The sequence below is a fragment of the Balaenoptera ricei genome, chromosome 18 (assembly GCF_028023285.1).
Source record: "Balaenoptera ricei isolate mBalRic1 chromosome 18, mBalRic1.hap2, whole genome shotgun sequence".
In the NCBI taxonomy this organism is placed as follows: Eukaryota; Metazoa; Chordata; class Mammalia; order Artiodactyla; family Balaenopteridae; genus Balaenoptera; species Balaenoptera ricei.
In genome coordinates, this window is record NC_082656.1 from 14,818,693 (window position 1) to 14,838,388 (window position 19,696).

A 19,696-nucleotide genomic window follows, 5' to 3' on the forward strand; every position below is an offset into this window, starting at 1 on the left:
AAATACCACTGAGGTGGAGAAAACCCACAACATGGGAACATGAGCTAAACAAACAAGCAAACAAAAAACACTTCTCCAGATGTTGAGAATATCTATTCAGATTGCATCTCAAATTATGATCCACAGGGGTCAAATACAGCTAGTGACAAGGTGTATCTACTAGGTCCTGAGTAGTAAGTCACCTGCAGATAAGACTATTACTAGTTCAAAAATTAGTTTGGGGTGCTTCCCTGGTGGCACAGTGGTTAAGAATCCGCCTGCCAATGCAGGGGACACGGGTTCGAGCCCTGGTCTGGGAAGATCCCACATGCCACGGAGCAACTAAGCCCGTGCGCCACAACTACTGAGCCTGCGCTCTAGAGCCCATGAGCCACAACTACTGAACCCACGTGCCACAACTACTGAAGCCCATGTGCCTAGTGCCCGTGCTCCACAACAAGAGTAGCCACCGCAGTGAGAAGCCCGCTCGCAGCAACTAGAGAAAGCCCGCGCACAGCAGCGAAGACCCAACGCAGCCAAAAATAAATAAATAAATAAAATTAAAAAAAAAAATTAGTTTCGGAAATGCAGCAGAGTGCAATAGCAAACTAAAAGTAGACGAAAGTATAATCAAAGTTCTTTTAGCTCTTTATAGTTCTTTCTTGGTTTGCTTCTATTCATTATGTTACCCTCATATCTAGAATGCTGCCTAACAGAGAGCAGGGATTCAATAAATATTTGTGAAATGAACGAAGCTTATTAACTTTTTAAGTTAAAGTGTAAAATTTTAAGTCAAATAAACTATTGGTAATGGCCACCATTTACTGGGAAGCTACCTTTTCAGGCCTGATATTACATGACTTACACATATGTAAACTTCACAAAAACCCAATGAGTTAGTATTACTATTAGTAATAAGTGAAGGAACGGAGACTGAGTCAGTTGCTTTCCCAGGGCCACGAAGCTGATGAGTGGCAGAATTCAACCCTGTCTGCCCAGATCCTGTGTTCACTTGGCTTTACACAACAATACACAGCCAAAGAAAAATGTAAACACAAGAACAAAAAAGTACTAACATTTCATTTTACGTACAGTCTTACAGAAACAGTTTCTTCTGCAATCTGATTGCACGCAAAATTCTGAAGCATCCCATGTGGGGAAAACTTCTGTTATTCTAATCCTAGGCTATAAGTAATGCTACAAAAACAATCAGCCACAACTTAACAAGCCTAACAAGCTAAAGAGGGAAAGTATGGAGAAATGAAAACATTTCCCTCCTCCAATATTTTCCACCATTTTAAAGTTTCATCAGATTCAGATTTGCAGATCTGCTCTAAGTGAACTGCAAGATGATTATGGTAAAACCATACCACTCAAAGCACGACTGTCTGAAATTACACGGAAGTCAAATGTACGTAAAATGGCGCCACACAGAGAAGAGAAGCTCATTGCTGTGTAATTTCATGAAACCTGCTGGGCACCAAGGTCACAGGCAGCCAAAGTGAATTTTAAATGGTGCCGACCAGGAGCCTATAATCAGGATAGCCACCAGTGGGCGGATGAGATAAATGAACTAACCAAATTTCTTCCACCAGGCGATCAAAATAGAATGCCATCTTTATGCATGAGACCAAAAATTTTTTTTAAAGTTAAATTAGTCATCCTTCACACCTCTGCTTTTTCACTACATTTCTAGCCTCTTCCTTCCTCAAGGTGCCTTTATGTTAGTGAACATCATGCAGTGTGATTTTTGGTCCTACCTTGAGTGTTCTTCCATCTATTCCCGGAAAATAAAATCTATTCCTACAAAGCACAAACTTCTCCGTAACCCTGGTCCACCAGCAGAGTAGCTGTTGAGCAGCTGTCACTCTCCAAGGGCAAGCTTAGAACTGATGATTGAGGGACTTCCCTGGCGGTCCAGTGGTTAGGACTTCGCCTTCCAATGCAAGGGGTGCAGGTTCGATCCCTGGTCGGGGAGCTAAGCTCCCACATGCCTTGGGGCCAAAAAACCAAAACATAAAACAGAAGCACTATTGTAACAAACTCAATAAAGACTTAAAAAAAAAATGGTCCACATAAAAAAAAAGAAAAAAAAAACTTAAAAAAAAAAACAAAACTGATGATTGAGTCAGACGCAGCCAGGAGCTTGCCTTCCAACCAGGACAGTCAAATGGTAAAAGAAAGTGTCAGGATATAAAAGCCATGTCTTTTTTTTTTTTTGGCTGTGTTGGGTCTTCATTGTGGTGCGCAGGCTTCAGTAGTTGCAGCACACAGGCTCAGTACTTGTGGCACACGGGCTCTAGAGCACAGGCTCAGTAGTTGTGGTGCACGGGCTTAATTGCTCCACGGCATGTGTATCTTCCCGGACCAGGGCTCAAACCCGTGTCCCCTGCATTGGCAGGTGAATTCTCAACCACTGTGCCACCAGGGAAGCCCCCCATGTCTTTTTTATTTATTTATTTATTTTAATTAATTAATTTATTTATTTATGGCTGTGTTGGGTCTTCGTTGAAGTGCGCGGGCTTCTCATTGCGGTGGCTTCTTGTGTTGCGGAGCATGGGCTCTAGGTGTGCAGGCTTCAGTAGCTGTGGCTCGCGGGCTCTAGAGCGCAGGCTCAGTAGTTGTGGCGCACGGGCTTAGTTGCTCCGCGCATGTGGGATCTTCCCGGACCAGGGCTCGAACCCGTGTCCCCTGCATTGGCAGGCGGATTCTTAACCACTGTGCCATCAGGGAAGCCCCCGTGCCTTTTGCAGAGTGACTGAAGTAATACTTTCTCATAGAAGGTTCTCAAAGACACTATAAATCTATATATTCAACCCTGGTCTCTCTCATGAGCTCTGTGCCCACGTTGCCAACTGCCCACCTAACCTTCCACCTTCAAGTCCCCCCAGACCCAGAACCCCAAACCGTGGATTCAGGAGATGTTCTTTGGTGGATATCCTCCAGGCCCTGTGAGATGTATGTATTGAGTAGGTTGCCGAGCAGGGCAGCTGCCGCCAGCCTTAGCCAAACTCGGCTGCAGACCCCGAGTCCTTTCTCCTGGGTCCTCAGCACTGCCAACTGATCGAAAAAGTCAGAAGGGCCAGGTATAGGGACAACAGGAGCTCTGGAATGTCTCACTACTGATCAAATTCCTTCGTAAAATGCTTTCGCATTTGTTGGGGAGTCACATGACCTCCTTGTCTAAGCAGCGGCAAGATCACTTTTCTTCTCCTCCCACCTTGCTTTATCTTGATAAAGCAAGGGTTGGCTCTGCCTTGATTTCCTGATTTTCCCTACCCTCCAAGTCCCTCAATAAGATAAAAGTCTCACCGAACTGCACTTGGAGTGCTTGGGCTTTGCTGTCCCCTCCTTAGACTCTGGGAAATGGAAGAGACAAATGTACTGGCTTGGCCAAAAAGTTCATTTGGGTTTTTCTGTAACATCTTTCCAAACTTTTTGGCCAACCCAAAAGATACAAAACATAGGGTGGAAATACAATCATCGTGGCTTGGCAAGTCCTGTCTGTGCACCTCCTAGAAGGAGGCTGTGGTTATGAGCAGTGCGACGCCCGCAGGAGGCGTGGTTTATGAGGCAAGGTGACTACAGAGATTATCGAAGAATTGCCTGAACACCTAAGGATTGTAATTTTCTATTTAAATCAGGTAATGCAACCCCTAAAAACAAAACAAACCTACAAAACACATGAACACAGCAAAAAACGATGTCCTACTGCACACTCAACTGTAGAATATAGTGACTCCATTGTAGGTCCAATCTAGACATGAAGAGAACATGGGAAATCCTACATGCACATCCAAGACAACGGTGCACATATGTGGAGGGGGAGATATAGTACGCGGAGCTTGGATTGTTACGGGGAGCCAACTGTGGCCAGGAGTGAGAAAAGGCTACACCGACTTTGACCATGAACCTATGCCCCCCTTTCCAGCCACATGCACGGTGGAATGCCATGGTCCCGTAGGGAATTCTGGTCTGCCCAGGTGTGCCCAGTTCCTGCCAACATCATCAGCTACAAACTGCTACCCATACGGAAGGTTCGTTCATAGACTGCAGAGAGGACCAACTGGGTCATCTCGTCATAAGGTGACACTGGGGCATGAGTTTTAGGAAAACTCTGGGGCTCAGAAGTAGAGATAAACAAACACTAAGAAAGTCACGCCTCATACACAGCAACTCTCACCAAGGAGGAGTATATCAAATGAGGACTGGATTTCATCACAGAATCATACTATTTTAGAGCTTAAAGGCACATTTCTTTTTTTCAAAGATTTGATCGACAAACATATGGAAACTGTAACTTACAATGGAATGACACAAGGACATTTCGTGTTTCATGGCCTTTAATGCAAATGACTCATGGCACATAAATAATAATCACTGATAATATTAACTCATAGGTAATAACCAAGGGATAACCAGTTTCCTTTCTTGCTCTGCCTTATTACACAGCTGTAACATGACTAACATAAGCTATGACAGGAATCTCTTAGGTCTCCTAACTAAAAGATTCCTTTACTACAAGTAATGGATAGCAATGTTCATTACAAACATGTTGACAATAACACTTATTCTTTATAGATAAAATAAAGGTATAATTGAAAATGTCAAAGTTTCTATGAAAATAAGATGTATAAAATCAATCTTACATCTACTTATATTTATGTATTTGCACTTATTATTTCCTGCAGGGAAAGAAAAGGAAAATATCTGTTTGTGAGAAGCCAGTGAAGTTCAATGACACGACACTGAGAGTCACTTTAGGTGTCATCAAAAATGCTCCTCTTAGAAGCCCCCAGGTGTGCTGAGCAGTCAGTAACCCTCATTTGCACACAGGTGAATGTGAAACAGTTACAAAATTAGAGATGTCTACATTGTAATTTTATACAGTAAGTTACATCTACATACTGTGGTAACAATGTTTGTTACTTTTTTAAATGTTTCACTCTGTAAATCAAAACAGAGCTGCTGTAATTTATGTTTTCTTGTTTGTTTTTTAATTTTCTGAGGAACTAGGGAAAAAAATGCCTGGTTTTTTATATACACGGAAATATAAAATTACTGAGACATCATTCATTTATTCATTTATTCATCTAAAAATAGGAGCAGCAAAACCCGTTTGCCTCTATCTCAGAAATGTCTTCAAAATCGTTTTCTCTGTGTTCCCAAAGCTTCGATGAGGTTCTCCCCATCTCTGGCCAAGTCTGCTGTAACAAGCCTCTTGCTGCCTTCCCTGGTTTTATCATTTCCCCAAATCAGTCCTTACTCCTCATTTGCTACTGGATTATATAGTTCCTAAGTCAACTTCACCCATAACCACTCAAAAACTTCATTTAACTTTAGTGAAGTGTAGAATTCTTACCATAGAATCTGAACAGGGACCTTCAGACCTGATCCTTTGTCACATCACCTCTGCCCCATACCTTAGAGTATGCTGCCATTCCCTGAATTCCCATCAGATCCTTTTACAACTCCTTGGCTTTGAGAATTTGACATTTCACCTGCTCGAAATCCCAGGGAGCCTCTGCTCATCCTTCTGACCCAGCTCAATAGCACCTCTGCTATGACGCCTTTCCAAACCCCTCCAGGCACAAGGTCCTTCCCTTTCCTGTGTTCCTACAGCATTTTATGCACACTTCAATGTACCCTGGGCATTTTTAAGCATCTGTGATTTATGCCTATTCACCAAAACCCCCCAAAAGTTCATAGTATGACATAATCTGCCACTTGGCTAAGGTAGGAATTTGAATTATATATTGTATTTTAGCCAGGCTCCAGGAAAGCAGAAACCATCCTAAGTATTTCAAAGACAGAGGATTTAATATAATACAGGAAATTGGTTACACAGACGACAGAAGAGCTAAAACGCCAGACAGGAGTTAAAGAGGTGACCCAGAAACTGGCATCAGCAGAAAACTGCTACCCTCCATGAGACTGGAGTGATGTCGGGGGGAAGATGGCATTACTGATGACTAGGAGAGCTGGACTGTGTGACTAGGGGAGGGTCATGACAGTGGCTCCTGATGGGAGCTGGGACCGTGAAGGGCTGGGCTTTCCAGAAGGAGAGGCAACTGCTGCCGAAGATTCTGCCCAAGGGAGAGCTAGAGAGGGAGAAATACCCTGGCTTCTCCCTGCCTCCCATCCTGCAAAAGTGCCTCCCACTGGCTGCATCTACCCAGATGCCAGGTGTCGAGGCTTCTGGGAAATGCCGTCGCCTGCGATGCAGGAAAATGACTGGCGCACCGTGTGAGGCTGGTGAGCATCTCCCTTGGCAGCTGAAGAAGCCTCACCAGCCGATCACTGTATGCAATGGAGTGGATGTCTGTATCATGAGCCCTTTGGATTGTGATTATACTTCGCATGTTGGTTTCCTCCAGAAGACTGTGAGCTCCGCTATAGCAGGGACCTTATCTCAACTTGCATCCCAGCACCTAGCATGGTATTTGACATATAGTAGGCACTCAATAAATACTGCTAAATGTCCATAAACACTAATTCCCTGGATTTATAACATATTTTAACTCAGCATTTCCTAAAGTTTGTTGTGCTGGCCATTAATTCAAAAAGACGCTGTTGCCTGTAACAGGCAAGTAGGACTCTGCCATTCCCAAATAAGTCTGTGAAACATAGCGTTAAACAAATTAAGCTGGTCTCTTGGTCCATTCGAGCTGCAATAACAAAGTACCACAGACAAGGTGGCTTAGAAACAACAGAAATTTATTTCTCCCAGTTCTGGGGGCCGGAAGTCTAAGATTACGGTGTCAGGGTGGTTGGGTGAGGGTGCTTTTCTCCTTGTATCCTCACATGGCAGAAGGGGCAAGGATGCTCTCTCAGACTTCTTTTATAAAGGCATTAATCTCATTCATGAGGGCTCCACCTTCAGGACCTAATCATCTCCCAAAGCCCCACCTCCTAATACCATCTCATTTGACATTAGGATTTCAATAAATGAATTTTGGGGGTGTCACAAATATTCAGACCACAGCAGCTTGTTTCTTTATTGCAGGTAATACAGTTCACTCAGAGGTTTCAAAATGTGCTTGAAGACAGAGATGCAGAATTATGCAACATCTTTTCAACATATATGACTATGGAACACTTTTATCAAAAGACTGACATTACACAGGGACATCAGTTAGGGGGTCATTGCTTTAAGTGTCTTCACATTTGTGACATTTTATTTCTTCTTTGAAATAGTCCTGTGAGGTATAGAAGAACAAGCGCACACCTTTCAAATAAAAATGTTGCTAATAAATAATTAAAACTAACTAATATATCAAGTATTAATCGAATATACAAGATGTCATTTACTCTTCTAGTCACCGTAGGGATAGAAGCAAAATGTAAATCTTAGTTCTTGCTCTATTTGAAGAGATAGGGCATACAAGAAAAAAAGAACCATAAAATGGTACTTTCTTTTCATCTACCAATATTTTTATATGTGTTTTAGTACATCATGGTATCTGATGTTGCCTGATTACTGAAAATGAGGCACATGGAAGGTTAAATTATTCACTGAAGTTATACGCAGGTCAGTTCTGGACCTTACATTAACACTTGAGCTTTGTGAATTCTAAAAGAAAATCACTAACTGGTATGATGTCTATCATATAAAGAAAAGAAAGGATAACTAGATCCCCCAATAATTAGTCAGCAATATGAATGCACCAACACTGGGGTATTGTTGAATCCAACCTCGTGATCTTCTAAAAATGACCATTCAAAAGTCCCCGGGGAAATCACCAGACTCCTTTAGAGGGATCTAGCTAGAACTCTCTGTGTTTCTATCATAGTATTTTATTGATCAAGGTTGACAAAGTAGAACATTACCTTTCGTTTCTAAAGAGAGACACAAGGTCCTCGGTTTTGTTATTTAAGAAGTGTGTCCTCACCAAATGAAACTACCTACGAAACAGAAACAGACTCACAGACATAGAGAAGAGACCTGTGGTTGCCAAGGGTGGGGGGAGGGAGAGGGATGGAGTGTGAGTTTGGGGTGAGCAGATGCAAACCATTATACACAGAAGAGATAAACAACAAGGTCCTACTGTATTGCACAGGGAACTATTCAATACCCTGTGATAAACCATAATGGAAAAGAATATAAAAAAGAACGTGTGTGTGTGTGTGTGTATATATATGTCAATCACTTTGCTATATAGCAGAAATTAACACAACATTTTAAATCATCTATACTTCAATTTAAAAAAAAAAAAGAAGTGTGTCCTCTAAAATTAACATTATCTTCAGTCTTAACAAAAGATTATTACAAGGGCTTCTAACAGTGGAGAACTTACACTAGGGAACTTACACTAGAAAACTTGGCCAGCATGTATTAATGAGAGATAAATTCTTCTGCCACATAATTTTTAAAAGACAGTATATTTGCTTTGGTTGGAGGTTTTGGCATTCTCCCCTAATGGCCTCTCTACTGCATGTTACCTTATTAACATTAACCTGTTTTGAGAATTGGCAAAAAGTTGCCATATCATATTACTTCAAGTGGTTCTATGGTACTACAAACATAAACTGGGGACCAAAGAAACAATAAAAATATTCACCTAGGGCTTCCCTGGTGGCGCAGTGGTTGAGAATCTGCCTGCCGATGCAGGGGACACGGGTTCGAGCCCTGGTCTGGGAGGATCCCACATGCCGCGGAGCAACTAGGCCCGTGAGCCACAAGTACTGAGCCTGCGCGTCTGGAGCCTGTGCTCCGCAACAAGAGAGACCACGATAGTGAGAGGCCCGCGCACCGCGATGAAGAGTGACCCCCACTTGCTGCAATTAGATAAAGCCCTCGCACAGAAAACGAAGACCCAACACAGCCAAAAATAAATAAATAAAAATAAATAATTAAAAGAAAAAGAATGGGAGAGTTCTTTCCAAAAAAAAAAAATATTCACCTATGTTAAGAGACTTATTATTCATAATGGTCAGAAACTCTGAATTGTACAGATAACACAAGATGGAATTTCAATTAACACTTTAATATTATGATGACAGAATTCACAGCTCAACAAGTAACTAATGGGATAACTCTGGGTGTCACTCTCTAAAATTCAGTGTTCACAGCTGTTTAAAAAAAAAAGAGAGAGAGAGAGAGAGAGATTGAGAACAAATTACCTGCCTCACTGGGGTGAAAGAAATAAGAACTGAATATGTTCCAAGGATCACTGGTCCCTTCAGGGAGCCAGTTCCAAATTAGTTAGGGAAACACTTAACACTACACTTAATACTATACCTTCCCCACGCTCCCAGGAGACTGGTGTAAGCATTAACATACTCCAGGCTCTGTGAAGTTCTGCTGTAATGAAATTTATTAACTTTCCATAACCTAGTGTTTCTCCAATCTACTTGTTCCCAAAACGATTCTGCTTTTTCAACACCTACTGGTACCCCCTCAGGAACCAGTGCTCCCAGAACACACTTGAGGGTGATGCCTCATGAAAACAAAAAGATGAATTTTAACGACCTCCAGGAATGAAAGCTTTGAACTTAATGCTGTTATTCTTTCTGATTATAAGCAACGCACACAATAAGACACCCTTGCCAAGCTGGAGGGAGCTGCAGAGCTCAAGTACCGGCGATGTAACGGTGATGAGTTTATTCGGAGAGCAAATTGGATGCATTTCGTGATGTTGCCTACACAGAATGAGGTAACGCTCTCCTGAGTGTGCCTTTAAAGTTTTCCTTTTAGAATTGGTTGTGAATTCACATGCCTCAGTTGGTTTTCCTTGTAACTGAAAATACGTTTTTTTACAAGGCAACGAACCAATCTGCAATCTATGTGTTTGTTGGTGAAGCTAACCAGCCCTGACGGACCCTGGCCTCAGAAAGATCAGGCTACAGGTGGTGGCAACAAAGGGAAGTAAGTTAAAAATCAAATGATTCTCCTAAAATATGGCACAAATGAAACTACCTACGAAACAGAAATCGCCTCACAGACATAGAGAAAAAGACCTGTGGTTGCCAAGGTGGGGAGGGTTGGGGGCGGGGAGGCGGGTGGGAGAGGGAAGGATTGGGAGTTTGGGATTAGCAGATGCACACCAGTATGCATAGAATGGATGGACAACAAGGTCCTACTGTACAGCACACGGAACTATATTCAACATCCTATCATCAACCATAATGGAAAATAAGATGAAAAAGCATGTACACATATAAAACTGAGTCACCTTGCTGTACGCCAGAAACTAACACAACATTGTAAATCAACTATACTTCAATTAAAAATAAATAAACTTTTTTTAAAAGGGAAAAAAAATCAAATGATCCTCTTAGAAAGACTCTACTCCACATAAAGTAAATGAAGATTTGAACCCTGTCCAAAAAAAAAAAAAAAAAATCTAAATAATTCTAGGGAAAAAGTCTTTCAGAGCTGCTAATATGATATGCCCAAGTTCAATGGACAACTCCTTACTCCTCCATTTTTAAGATTTAGTATCATTATTATGCTTTACTTCAGAGATACAATCTTGGAAGTCAAAGCTAATAACAGAAAATAAGAGAAAACTGAGTATACTTGGCAGAAAAGAAGCCAGGGATTTGGGCACACTCTACCTGAACAGGAACCAGCCACACCTCACTGATACAGGGTGAATGACACAAAACACAGCACTGGCAACGAGGGCAGGTCTGTAATTTGCAATTGGAGACATAGGCAGAAATAGTATCTTCATCTAAGTGAAGCATGGAAAAGATTTGGTTCTTCCCCTTTCTGGGTGTATACACAGGCCTGACCATCCCAGTAACATCTAAGGCCACTAATATGAAGGAAAACACAGTTATAAACTGCTCTGTTCCTACACTAATTCTGATATCTGTTGCTTATATCACATCATCCCCCAAACAACAACAATCATGGAAACAGACTGATAATCCAGACTTAGCTTTACAGAAGTCTGTGCTCCCACACCAGTAACATATAAGGTTTTAAGTGAATAAAATTGTTCATGTTTCTCAAAATGTGATCCATGGACCATCTATGTCTAGAACTGCTGGAGAGTTTGTTAAAAGTGCTTCCCCTGGGCCCCCCCCAGACCTACCAAATCACACACTCTGGGGCAGGGCTTTGGATTCTCCAGTGGAATAAACTGTCAGGTAACTTTCAGGCCCACTAGAGAACTAAAAGAATATTGCACTGAATTCTGATGTCAATTACTGATGTGGAGAACTTGGAAGCTTCACAGAAAAGTCTGAAAACAATGAAACACTTTCCAAAGTAAGACAAAAAACAAGTTCCTCTGGGGTGGTGGGGGAGTATGTTAAAAAATAAATAAATAAAACCGGTGGCAATGACTACTTGGAAATGTAATTTTAAAACATTATTAGATATAAACATATAAAACTCAGTGTTTTAGATCTTACAAAAGATCAGTTAATTCATCAACATCCCTGCCTTTAACAAATCCTGAGCTCGGAGTAGATGCTATCTGTGGTGTTCGTTTGAGCTGTCTACACTGCATCTCCCTTTCCCTTCTTCCTGGCTGCCAAGCCCCACTCACACCCTTGCACTGTTTAGGTCTCCATCTCAAGCTTGCTCTCTGTCGTATCAGTGTGCCTGGGATGTCTGAGTGTGATGGAAGGCGTGGACTGTGGTCCTAGAAAGTACTGTCAGTCAGCATCAGCTTCTTCCCTAGAGATGCTTAAGACCATGACTTCTTAGTCAAAGCTGATTTAAGTACCATCCTGCTTAGGAGCAGAAGCTCAGAGTGGCTGGTTCCTGAGTGCCCTCCTGGCCTAATCATTCTGGCTTTTCCAAGATACACGTGGCTTTAGGGAGTTGGGACCAAGAACTGTCTTGGCCCATCTCTGTGATCTGCAGTAAGATCTTTGTGTCTTTCAGTTAGCCAATTCCTTACCGCAAATCCACTGCCTGAGAACTACAGAGGAAGTATTAAGGTCTTATTTTGAGTTCTCCATCTGTCAAATCTTGTTTCTGGTACAGAGCAATGATAAATAAAAGAATACATATATAATACATACATGATCATTATGATGTGTATATAATACGTATTAAGAGAGAGAATTCCAGGATAACAATTTTCTGTGATAAAAACCAGGACAGATCGATGTGTTCAGTCAATACCAAACTACAGAGATGGGGTCTTTTTACAGTCCAGTCAGAGAGGTGTAAATAAGATCATGATAAAAACTAAACATTAACTAAATTCTGAATGTAAGCCATCTACCAGAAGTCACATCTTAAAAAATACAAAATGGTTAACTTAGAGCAGGGTTCTCAAGGCGGTGGTCTCAGAACCAGCATCATCTGGGAACTTGTTAGAAATGCACATTATCAACTCCCCTGGCCACCCCCCCAAAACCTACTAATCAGGGAGCCGCCCTGGGTGGGCTCCAAAAATCTGTTTTAAAAAGTCCTGAGGGTGACTCCAACGCATGCTAAAGTTTGAGAACCACTGGCTCAGAACTCAAGGCCGCTTGAGTGGACTTTATATTGTAAGGTTAGAGGGAGCTGAAGGAAACAGCAGTCGTTTGCGATCTATGAGGCGCAATTTAAAGAGGAACAAAAAGAGCTCTGCCTGCTCCCCCAACTGGCCCAAGAAATGCCTCGATTTCTTAAAATTAGAGCAACTTCTTTCAGTTAAGACACTGTCACTAAAAAGCCACCATGCCCATTAATATGCCAACACTTATTTATCTTATTCCTCAGCTGTCGCTTGATAGAGCCTGGATATGAAGGAAAGCACAATGGGACACACCATATGTCAGGTCAGGTTCAAAGTGGAGCAAGGGGAGAAGTCCCAAGCCCTCATCCAAAGGGATGAAAGACAGCCCAGGTGGAGCCCTACAGTGAGGGGACCCTGAGAGGCAATGATGCTTTCAGCACAGAGACAGGGATGCCCTAAGAAACACTTCGTCATCATTACCGTCTTGAGCAGCGCTTAACCATCAATTAGGGAGATGGTCTCCCCTGGCTTCTCAGAACAGAGCAGTGTCTACACTGAGAAGGCAGTTGTCTGCTACTGATTAGTAGTCTACACTCATTTTATACATATATGTGACTCACGTCCAAACTAAATGTGGAATAATACCAATTTGGGACTCTTTTCCATACCCCCTCGTTAGGGCACCAACAGTTCCCAAAGATGAAATCTACAAATTCAGACCCTGACAATTGCAAGCACCAGTGGGCAGAACTTAAGATAGCCTTAATATGTCTTTACAGTGTTCCTACATGCTTCATTTACAGAGCACGTAAATAAGGTATTTTACTAACACGTATGTCCAAAGTTCGGTATGAAGTTTTAAAAATTCTGTTAAAGTACTTAATGACTACAACAGTATTTGAAAGCACGTGATTTTGTGTTCCACAAACAAAAACAATATTACAACCTCCATTTTCTCATAACACCATCATCATACTCTCTGCATGTTAACATTTTTATTACACGTGATATTTCTCAAAGGCTTTCTACGTGCCTTTTAAAAATTCAATTGAGGGTAAAACTCAACCCAGGCTGGTTTTTAAAAATTATGACCAAGACATGACTTAAAATATAAGATGAAGATGGTGGCAATTAAAGTTTATGCTCAAGTTACCACAAGAAAGGCAGAAGTCATTGACTCCTTGAAGTATTTCTTTTATAGGTAGTAAATGTCCATGGACAACAGTCCCATTTTGTGTTGTTCCACCCGTTTACAGGTGACATTTTAACCTCTAACCAACCATAGCAAGACAATTCAAAATGAGGGTTGACACTTTGTGCTTTAACTAGTTCCAAAGTACTGCAGGGGTTTTACTGCCTGATGTTACACCATATGTGCAAACTCCAGACACAGCAGTCATGTTTAAGCAGCATGCCTCTGTACTTTGCCATTATCCTGTTTCCTGTTGTTCTGGAGCAATCCTAACTTTAGCTAAACATAACCTTTCTGGGTGAATCATTTTTAGTAGAAGAATCCGCCTTATAGCAGAGTGCCCTGCACTTCGACTGTATTTCGGAAGCATGGCCATTGATCGAATTCATAGAACCCAGTGGTTTGGTATTTTGCAGTCTTTATGAAACCCACCCATTTTATGAAAACTTTCATAAAATAAAATTATTTACCACTTTTTTTTATGAATAAAAACTCAAACAATTATGAAATGAACAACAGGAGTAATTCTTTCTGAAGCATTTTTTTGGTCAACTGGTCTATCACTAAATGGTAATGTTTAATGGCAGATTTTTCAAAACGTTTTCTGTAATTCAAGTTATTTTTTAATTCTAAAATGACTACTATCTTGGGTAATGGGATACATTTACTTACTCGGGCCCTCAAAAGGTTCGAATCAGAAAAGCCCTCTTAGGTTTTATATTCAGAATTATTTTCTGCCAGGATTTGAGAAATGCTAATAATAACCTATATCCGGGCTTCCCTGGTGGCGCAGTGGTTAAGAATCTGCCTACCAATGCAAGGGACACGGGTTCGAGTCCAGGCTCGGGAAGATCCCACATGCCGCGGAGCAACTAAGTCTGTGTGCCACAACTTCTGAGCCTGTGATCAAGAGTCCGCAAGCCACAACTACTGAGCCTACGTGCCACAACTACTGAAGCCTGCATGCCTAGAGCCCGTGCTCCGCAACAAGAGAAGCCGCGACAATGAGAAGCCCGCGCACCGCACCGAAGAGTAGCCCCCTCTCACCACAACTAGAGAAAGCCCGTGCACAGCAACGAAGACCCAACGCAGCCAAAAATAAAAACAAACAAATAAATAAATAAAATTTAAAAAAATAAATAACCTATATCCTCAGCTCAATGTCAGTAACTCTTACCAAACCAGAGTTCATGAAAAGCATATACTAAGGAAAAAAGTCCTTAAAAAGTATACATAACTTCCCCAATGGCCTTTCCCCTTGAGTTTTATGTAAAGTAGAACATTTAGCTCTTTATAATTCCCTCAAATCTATAAATCTCACCAGTCTCAGATTCACTTCCTGTTGCCTTCCTTCATTATACGTTTAAAGGTAATCAATAAAAACTGATTTCTCTTTGCAAGCACTTTCCTGTTCTGCCAGAAATAACAGTAGTCCCTGCCCTAAAACGAAAAGAAGGAAAAGGAATATTTACCAGGAGAGGAGAAAAAGAAACTGCCCCAGCATTTTTCCTGAGCCAAGTGAAACACAAACAGCAAATCAAGTTTATTCTTAAAGAAAAAAAACCTTTAAAATATTCCTGGCATTAGTCCTATTCTTCAAATCTGTGGTATCAACAAGTTTTTAACTCTGGGTTTGTATTTCCACTCTCTACAAAAACCTCATTATACTGCCTAATAGCTTTACTGTACTGTCTTTCTGTAGGAATCCACACATCACACGCAAGGCTTGTGCTCAATGCTGAACAGTGAAGCAGCAAAGGAAGGATAGTAAGTCCCCCAGCTTGCCTCCTAGGGCAGAGTGGGATGCAAAACCAGTGGGAAAAAAACAGATGAGAACAAAGTTACATCTGGTAAGGAAATCAAGCACTGCAACAATGTATCTCTGACTCAGAAACGCAAAACTTTCGGGCACTTGAATTTTTAGCACAAGAATTTTCTGACTCAAAAGTTACTTGAAGGTTTTATATTAAATCATCTGAAATCATCTGTTGGGGTTTCTCCAATATATAGACTCTACTTCAGAACTCTCCATTTTTTTTTTTTTTTTTTTTTTTTAAATTTTTATTTATTTATTTATTTATTTATGGCTGTGTTGGGTCTTCGTTTCTGTGCGAGGGCTTTCTCCAGTTGCGGAGAGCGGGGGCCACTCTTCATCGCGGTGCGCGGGCCTCTCACTATCGCGGCCTCTCTTGTTGCGGAGCACAGGCTCCAGACGCGCAGGCTCAGTAATTGTGGCTCACGGGCCCAGTTGCTCCGTGGCATGTGGGATCTTCCCAGACCAGGGCTCGAACCCGTGTCCCCTGCATTGGCAGGCAGGTTCTCAACCACTGCGCCACCAGGGAAGCCCAAGAACTCTCCATTTTTAATGTTTTTTCTTCTGCATTTTTTACCAAAGACCATGAGAAAACACCCAACGAAAGAGCAACAGACTTTTACTTTGTGATGAAGTTAGGAATACATTTTATACGTTTTCCTGGCTTCCTGTTTTCTTGAACTCTGTACTGTCTACAGAGGTTGTCCTATTTCACCAAGGCAGATTATAAATCACACAAGTTCAGCCCGTCAGGTTGAAAAATGGAGGTGAAAGGCACAGCAGAAAATACATGAAGTATAATTAAAACCATATGACCAGAGATACTGAAGCAATAACTTGTTGGAGGCAACCCAAGTAAAAATCAAACCTTTTCTAGTGTTAGTGAGACTGGCCAGTCCCTTTGAAACAAACACACATCACTTGCTAAATACTCTTTTTTTTTTTCTCCTTCACAGCAAAAGCAGGGGGAGAAGTTCAGCCCTAACAAGGTAATTAAGCCTATCTTTGTGGCATAGTTAAATTCATAGTTGTTGATGTAAAACTGATCTCTCATTTAAAACAGTAATCATTTATTTAGAAATATAGTTTAAGATGGGGCAGGGCTCAATTTTACATCCACCAAAAAGGATTAAAGGCTTATGATGACAATGTTGAATCAAAAACCTTTTCTTTTCTACTTTCCTATGAAGTTTTCATCTCTTAAGACCTGAGGATTCCAGAAAGACACAGATACTGTAATTGCTTGTTGTTGATCGTAAAGAGCCAGCAGCTATAAAATCCAAACTGTCTCCTGGACTACACTATAAACAACCTAGACACCACTGCCTCACAGATGTGGTACTGAGCTGGCCAATGATGTACATGTTTAAGGATGTACAGAAATTAAGAGCTCTTGAAGTTGTAAAGCATCTTTGACTTTGGCAATCTGTCCCCAGAGCCTATGTCCCCTGAGTGTTCCAAGGGTCAATTACCATAATCTCAGTAGATAACTGGAACACAACCTTCAATATTGCTTTGGGGTTCCAGTAAACAATGTTAAGTTTAGCGAAGTCACTTACCCCCCAGAAACTGAATTCCTCCAGCCACTCTTCCCACTGTCCGGGAGATGAGCTCCGACACACAGCAGCCCATGAGGGCGGTGAGCGCCACGAGGAGGAGGAGGCCACAGCCCAGGCCTGTCACGATGGTAGAAATCCTCCATTCTGCGCTGGGGATGCCCTGGAAGGAGGCGTAGCGCCCACATTCCTCCACCATCACCATCATCTGCCGACTCTCATCGTGCACGGGATACGAGCACCTCCGGAAAGTACCGAAGGACACAGGCTTGCCCAGCTGAGATCCCCAGAGCCAGTAAGGCATGAAGAACCCCACGCAGGAGGTGGCAGCACAAAGAAACGAGAGCAAAGCCCAGATGACCCCGGTGCAAGTCAGACTGGATGCCATCTTTCACCAGACAGGGCAAGGAGGACTCAAAGTAACTGTTCTGGGTCTGCAGGAGGGAGTGAAGGTGTGAAACCAGCGGGGACCCACAGGTAATCCACAGTTCTGTGATGGGGGAGTGTCTATTAACAGAACGGGTCTTCAGTCTTACTGGGCATCAACTTCCCATCCTGTGCAGTAAGGAAGATGGTCCCTGGTAAAACCATAAGAAATATTAAAAGTTAAATGTTTTTAGAGACGCGATTAAAACCGATTCAGTTGGTCTACAACTTTCAACTAATAAATAGTCAAAGACGCCTCCATACTTCAAAAGTGAGAAGAATTCCTTCTCTCTATAAACTTCTCCGTAATTCAAATGCTGTCAGACTGGCTCAAACCTTTTTCATGTCTTTATCTCCTATAAATGTCCCCAAATTAACTCATGCACTTAAAGAAATGCATGACTTCTACTTGCCAAGCCAGTGAATTCATTTCATATACTCACATTAAAAGTAATGTAGCATATTTACCGGCAGTAAACATAATTCCAAATGTTATAATAAAATGAACCATACTGTGGTTTGTTCAGTTGGCTTGCAAGTTCATCCTCATAACTTGTCACAACTTCTCTGTGTCCCTTTAGGTGCATTAACACTCTGCACGAGCCCGAACAAAATAACTAGGATCACTTTCACAATTATAGACTGCCCAGGCCTACAGAATGGATGGGACTATTAGGCATCCCCAGTCCTCATTCAGTAGCATTTGTGAATGCCTTCAATCTCAACTATCTTCTAGTGTCAACGAAAGAAAGCCTGTGTACGACTTATTTTCATATCTGCAATTTTGATTCACGGCCTCCAATTATTGGAACCATCTCTTAAGATGTGTCAGTGTCTAATCTGAAAAAGAACCCATACTCGCCAGGACTCTACATCGAACCGCAGTCATTCTAGTGATTCCACGTGCATTCACTTCCATACCTCCCTCCCTCTCAAAAAGAGTTCCAGAACCACTTCCCACACTTTTCAGAGAGAATACAGAAGCCCAGAGCCACGCACCCCAGTTCCATCCCCAGGACTCTTTTAACTCCAGCGTAATCTCACCCACCCCCTCTCCTTTCCCAACCCTCGCCCCTGCCCTTTCCTTCCCACCCACCGCCCCATTTCCACCCCAGTGTGTCACTCCAGGGTTGCTCCGGCTACTTTTTTTTTTTTTTAATCTTGTCAACTGCGGTCAGCATCAGCATTAGTGGCTGAAGTTGGTCTGCTGGGCCCTGAGGCTGGGGAAGACGGGTGGCACGGGGAGGTGGGGTGGAGACCGCCCTCACCTCGCCCTGGGGCAAGGCGCCCCGGGGTTAGCCAGCCCCCGGCAAAGGCCTCCCCCACCCCACCCCGAAGACACACAAGGATCCCTCAACCCCCAAAGCGGGAGAGGGGCGTTTTCCAGCCGGCCCCGCGCGGAGGGAGCGGATGAGGATGGGCAGGCAGCACCCCCCGGAGGCAGACGCCAGCAGCGGACGCGGCGGGCAGGGAGAGCCGGCCGGCAGCACAGCTCAGGAAGTCCGGAGCCCGGGCGCAGCCCAACTCCGGCGTCCGGAGAGAAAGGAGCGGAGCCCGCGCCCCGGGGCAGCCGCTTGCGGGACTCACATGGCTGGCGGGCGGCGGCCACCTTCTCTCCCGGCGCCGGGGCGCACTCACAACTTGCTGTCTCTCCCGGGCGGAGCATCCACGGCACGCGAGACCGTCCTTCCCTCTTCGCCGCGGTCCCTAACAGCCGCGGAGCCCCCGGGCCCGACGCGGGAGGGAGAGCAGGGGCCGGCAGCAGGCGGAGGGCTCCGGGAGGACGTGCGGCGCCGCCGTCCGTGCAGCCCCGCTCCCCGCGGCTCTCCGGCGGCGGCTCGGGCGGAGCGCTGTGGCCGCGCGCGGGGCTCCGTGGCTCGCGGGCGGAGGGGCGGATCTGCCTTTGGCAGGCGAGGCACGCAGCGCCTCCTCCCCTCAGCCGCCCGGCCCTCCTCGCTCTCCTGTCCCCTCCCCTCGCGCCCGCCGGGACCCGGAGCGGACGCGGCGAGGGCGCGGCGCGGCAAGGCGGGGACCCTCACGGCACGCGGGGCGGGGCGGGGCGCGCGGCCGCCGAGCGCCGGGGTCTCCTCCCACCCCCCGGGCGGCTGTCTGGGCTCCTCCAGCCCCGCGCCCTCTCCCGCCCTCCTAGCCCCGCGACTCCTTCCAACGCGAGAGCGGCGGAGGCAGAGAGACCGAGAAGTAGGGGCGAAAGTTGCTTGTCCTCTCGGGTGCTCTCCAGGGGCCTGGACGATGAAACACGCTCCCTGTTCGCTTTTCGGGGGTCTGGTATTTGGGGTTTAAGCTCCGGTTTCCGACCGCC

The 19,696-nt window shown here is 43.8% G+C and overlaps 1 protein-coding gene across 1 annotated transcript in view; it reads right to left on the reverse strand.

Annotated features, from left to right (window-relative positions):
- The window catches only part of LHFPL6 (LHFPL tetraspan subfamily member 6), a 235,586-nt gene extending 216,255 nt beyond the window's left edge, over positions 1–19,331 (reverse strand). The window contains exons 1-2 of the mRNA XM_059902636.1: positions 18,964–19,331; positions 16,954–17,528 (exon numbers count right to left, since the gene is read on the reverse strand). Coding sequence (XP_059758619.1) covers positions 16,954–17,338 — 385 coding nt within the window. The 5' untranslated portion in view covers positions 17,339–17,528; positions 18,964–19,331. The remainder of the gene's footprint in view (positions 1–16,953; positions 17,529–18,963) is intronic.
- Positions 19,332–19,696: the final 365 nt, after the last annotated feature.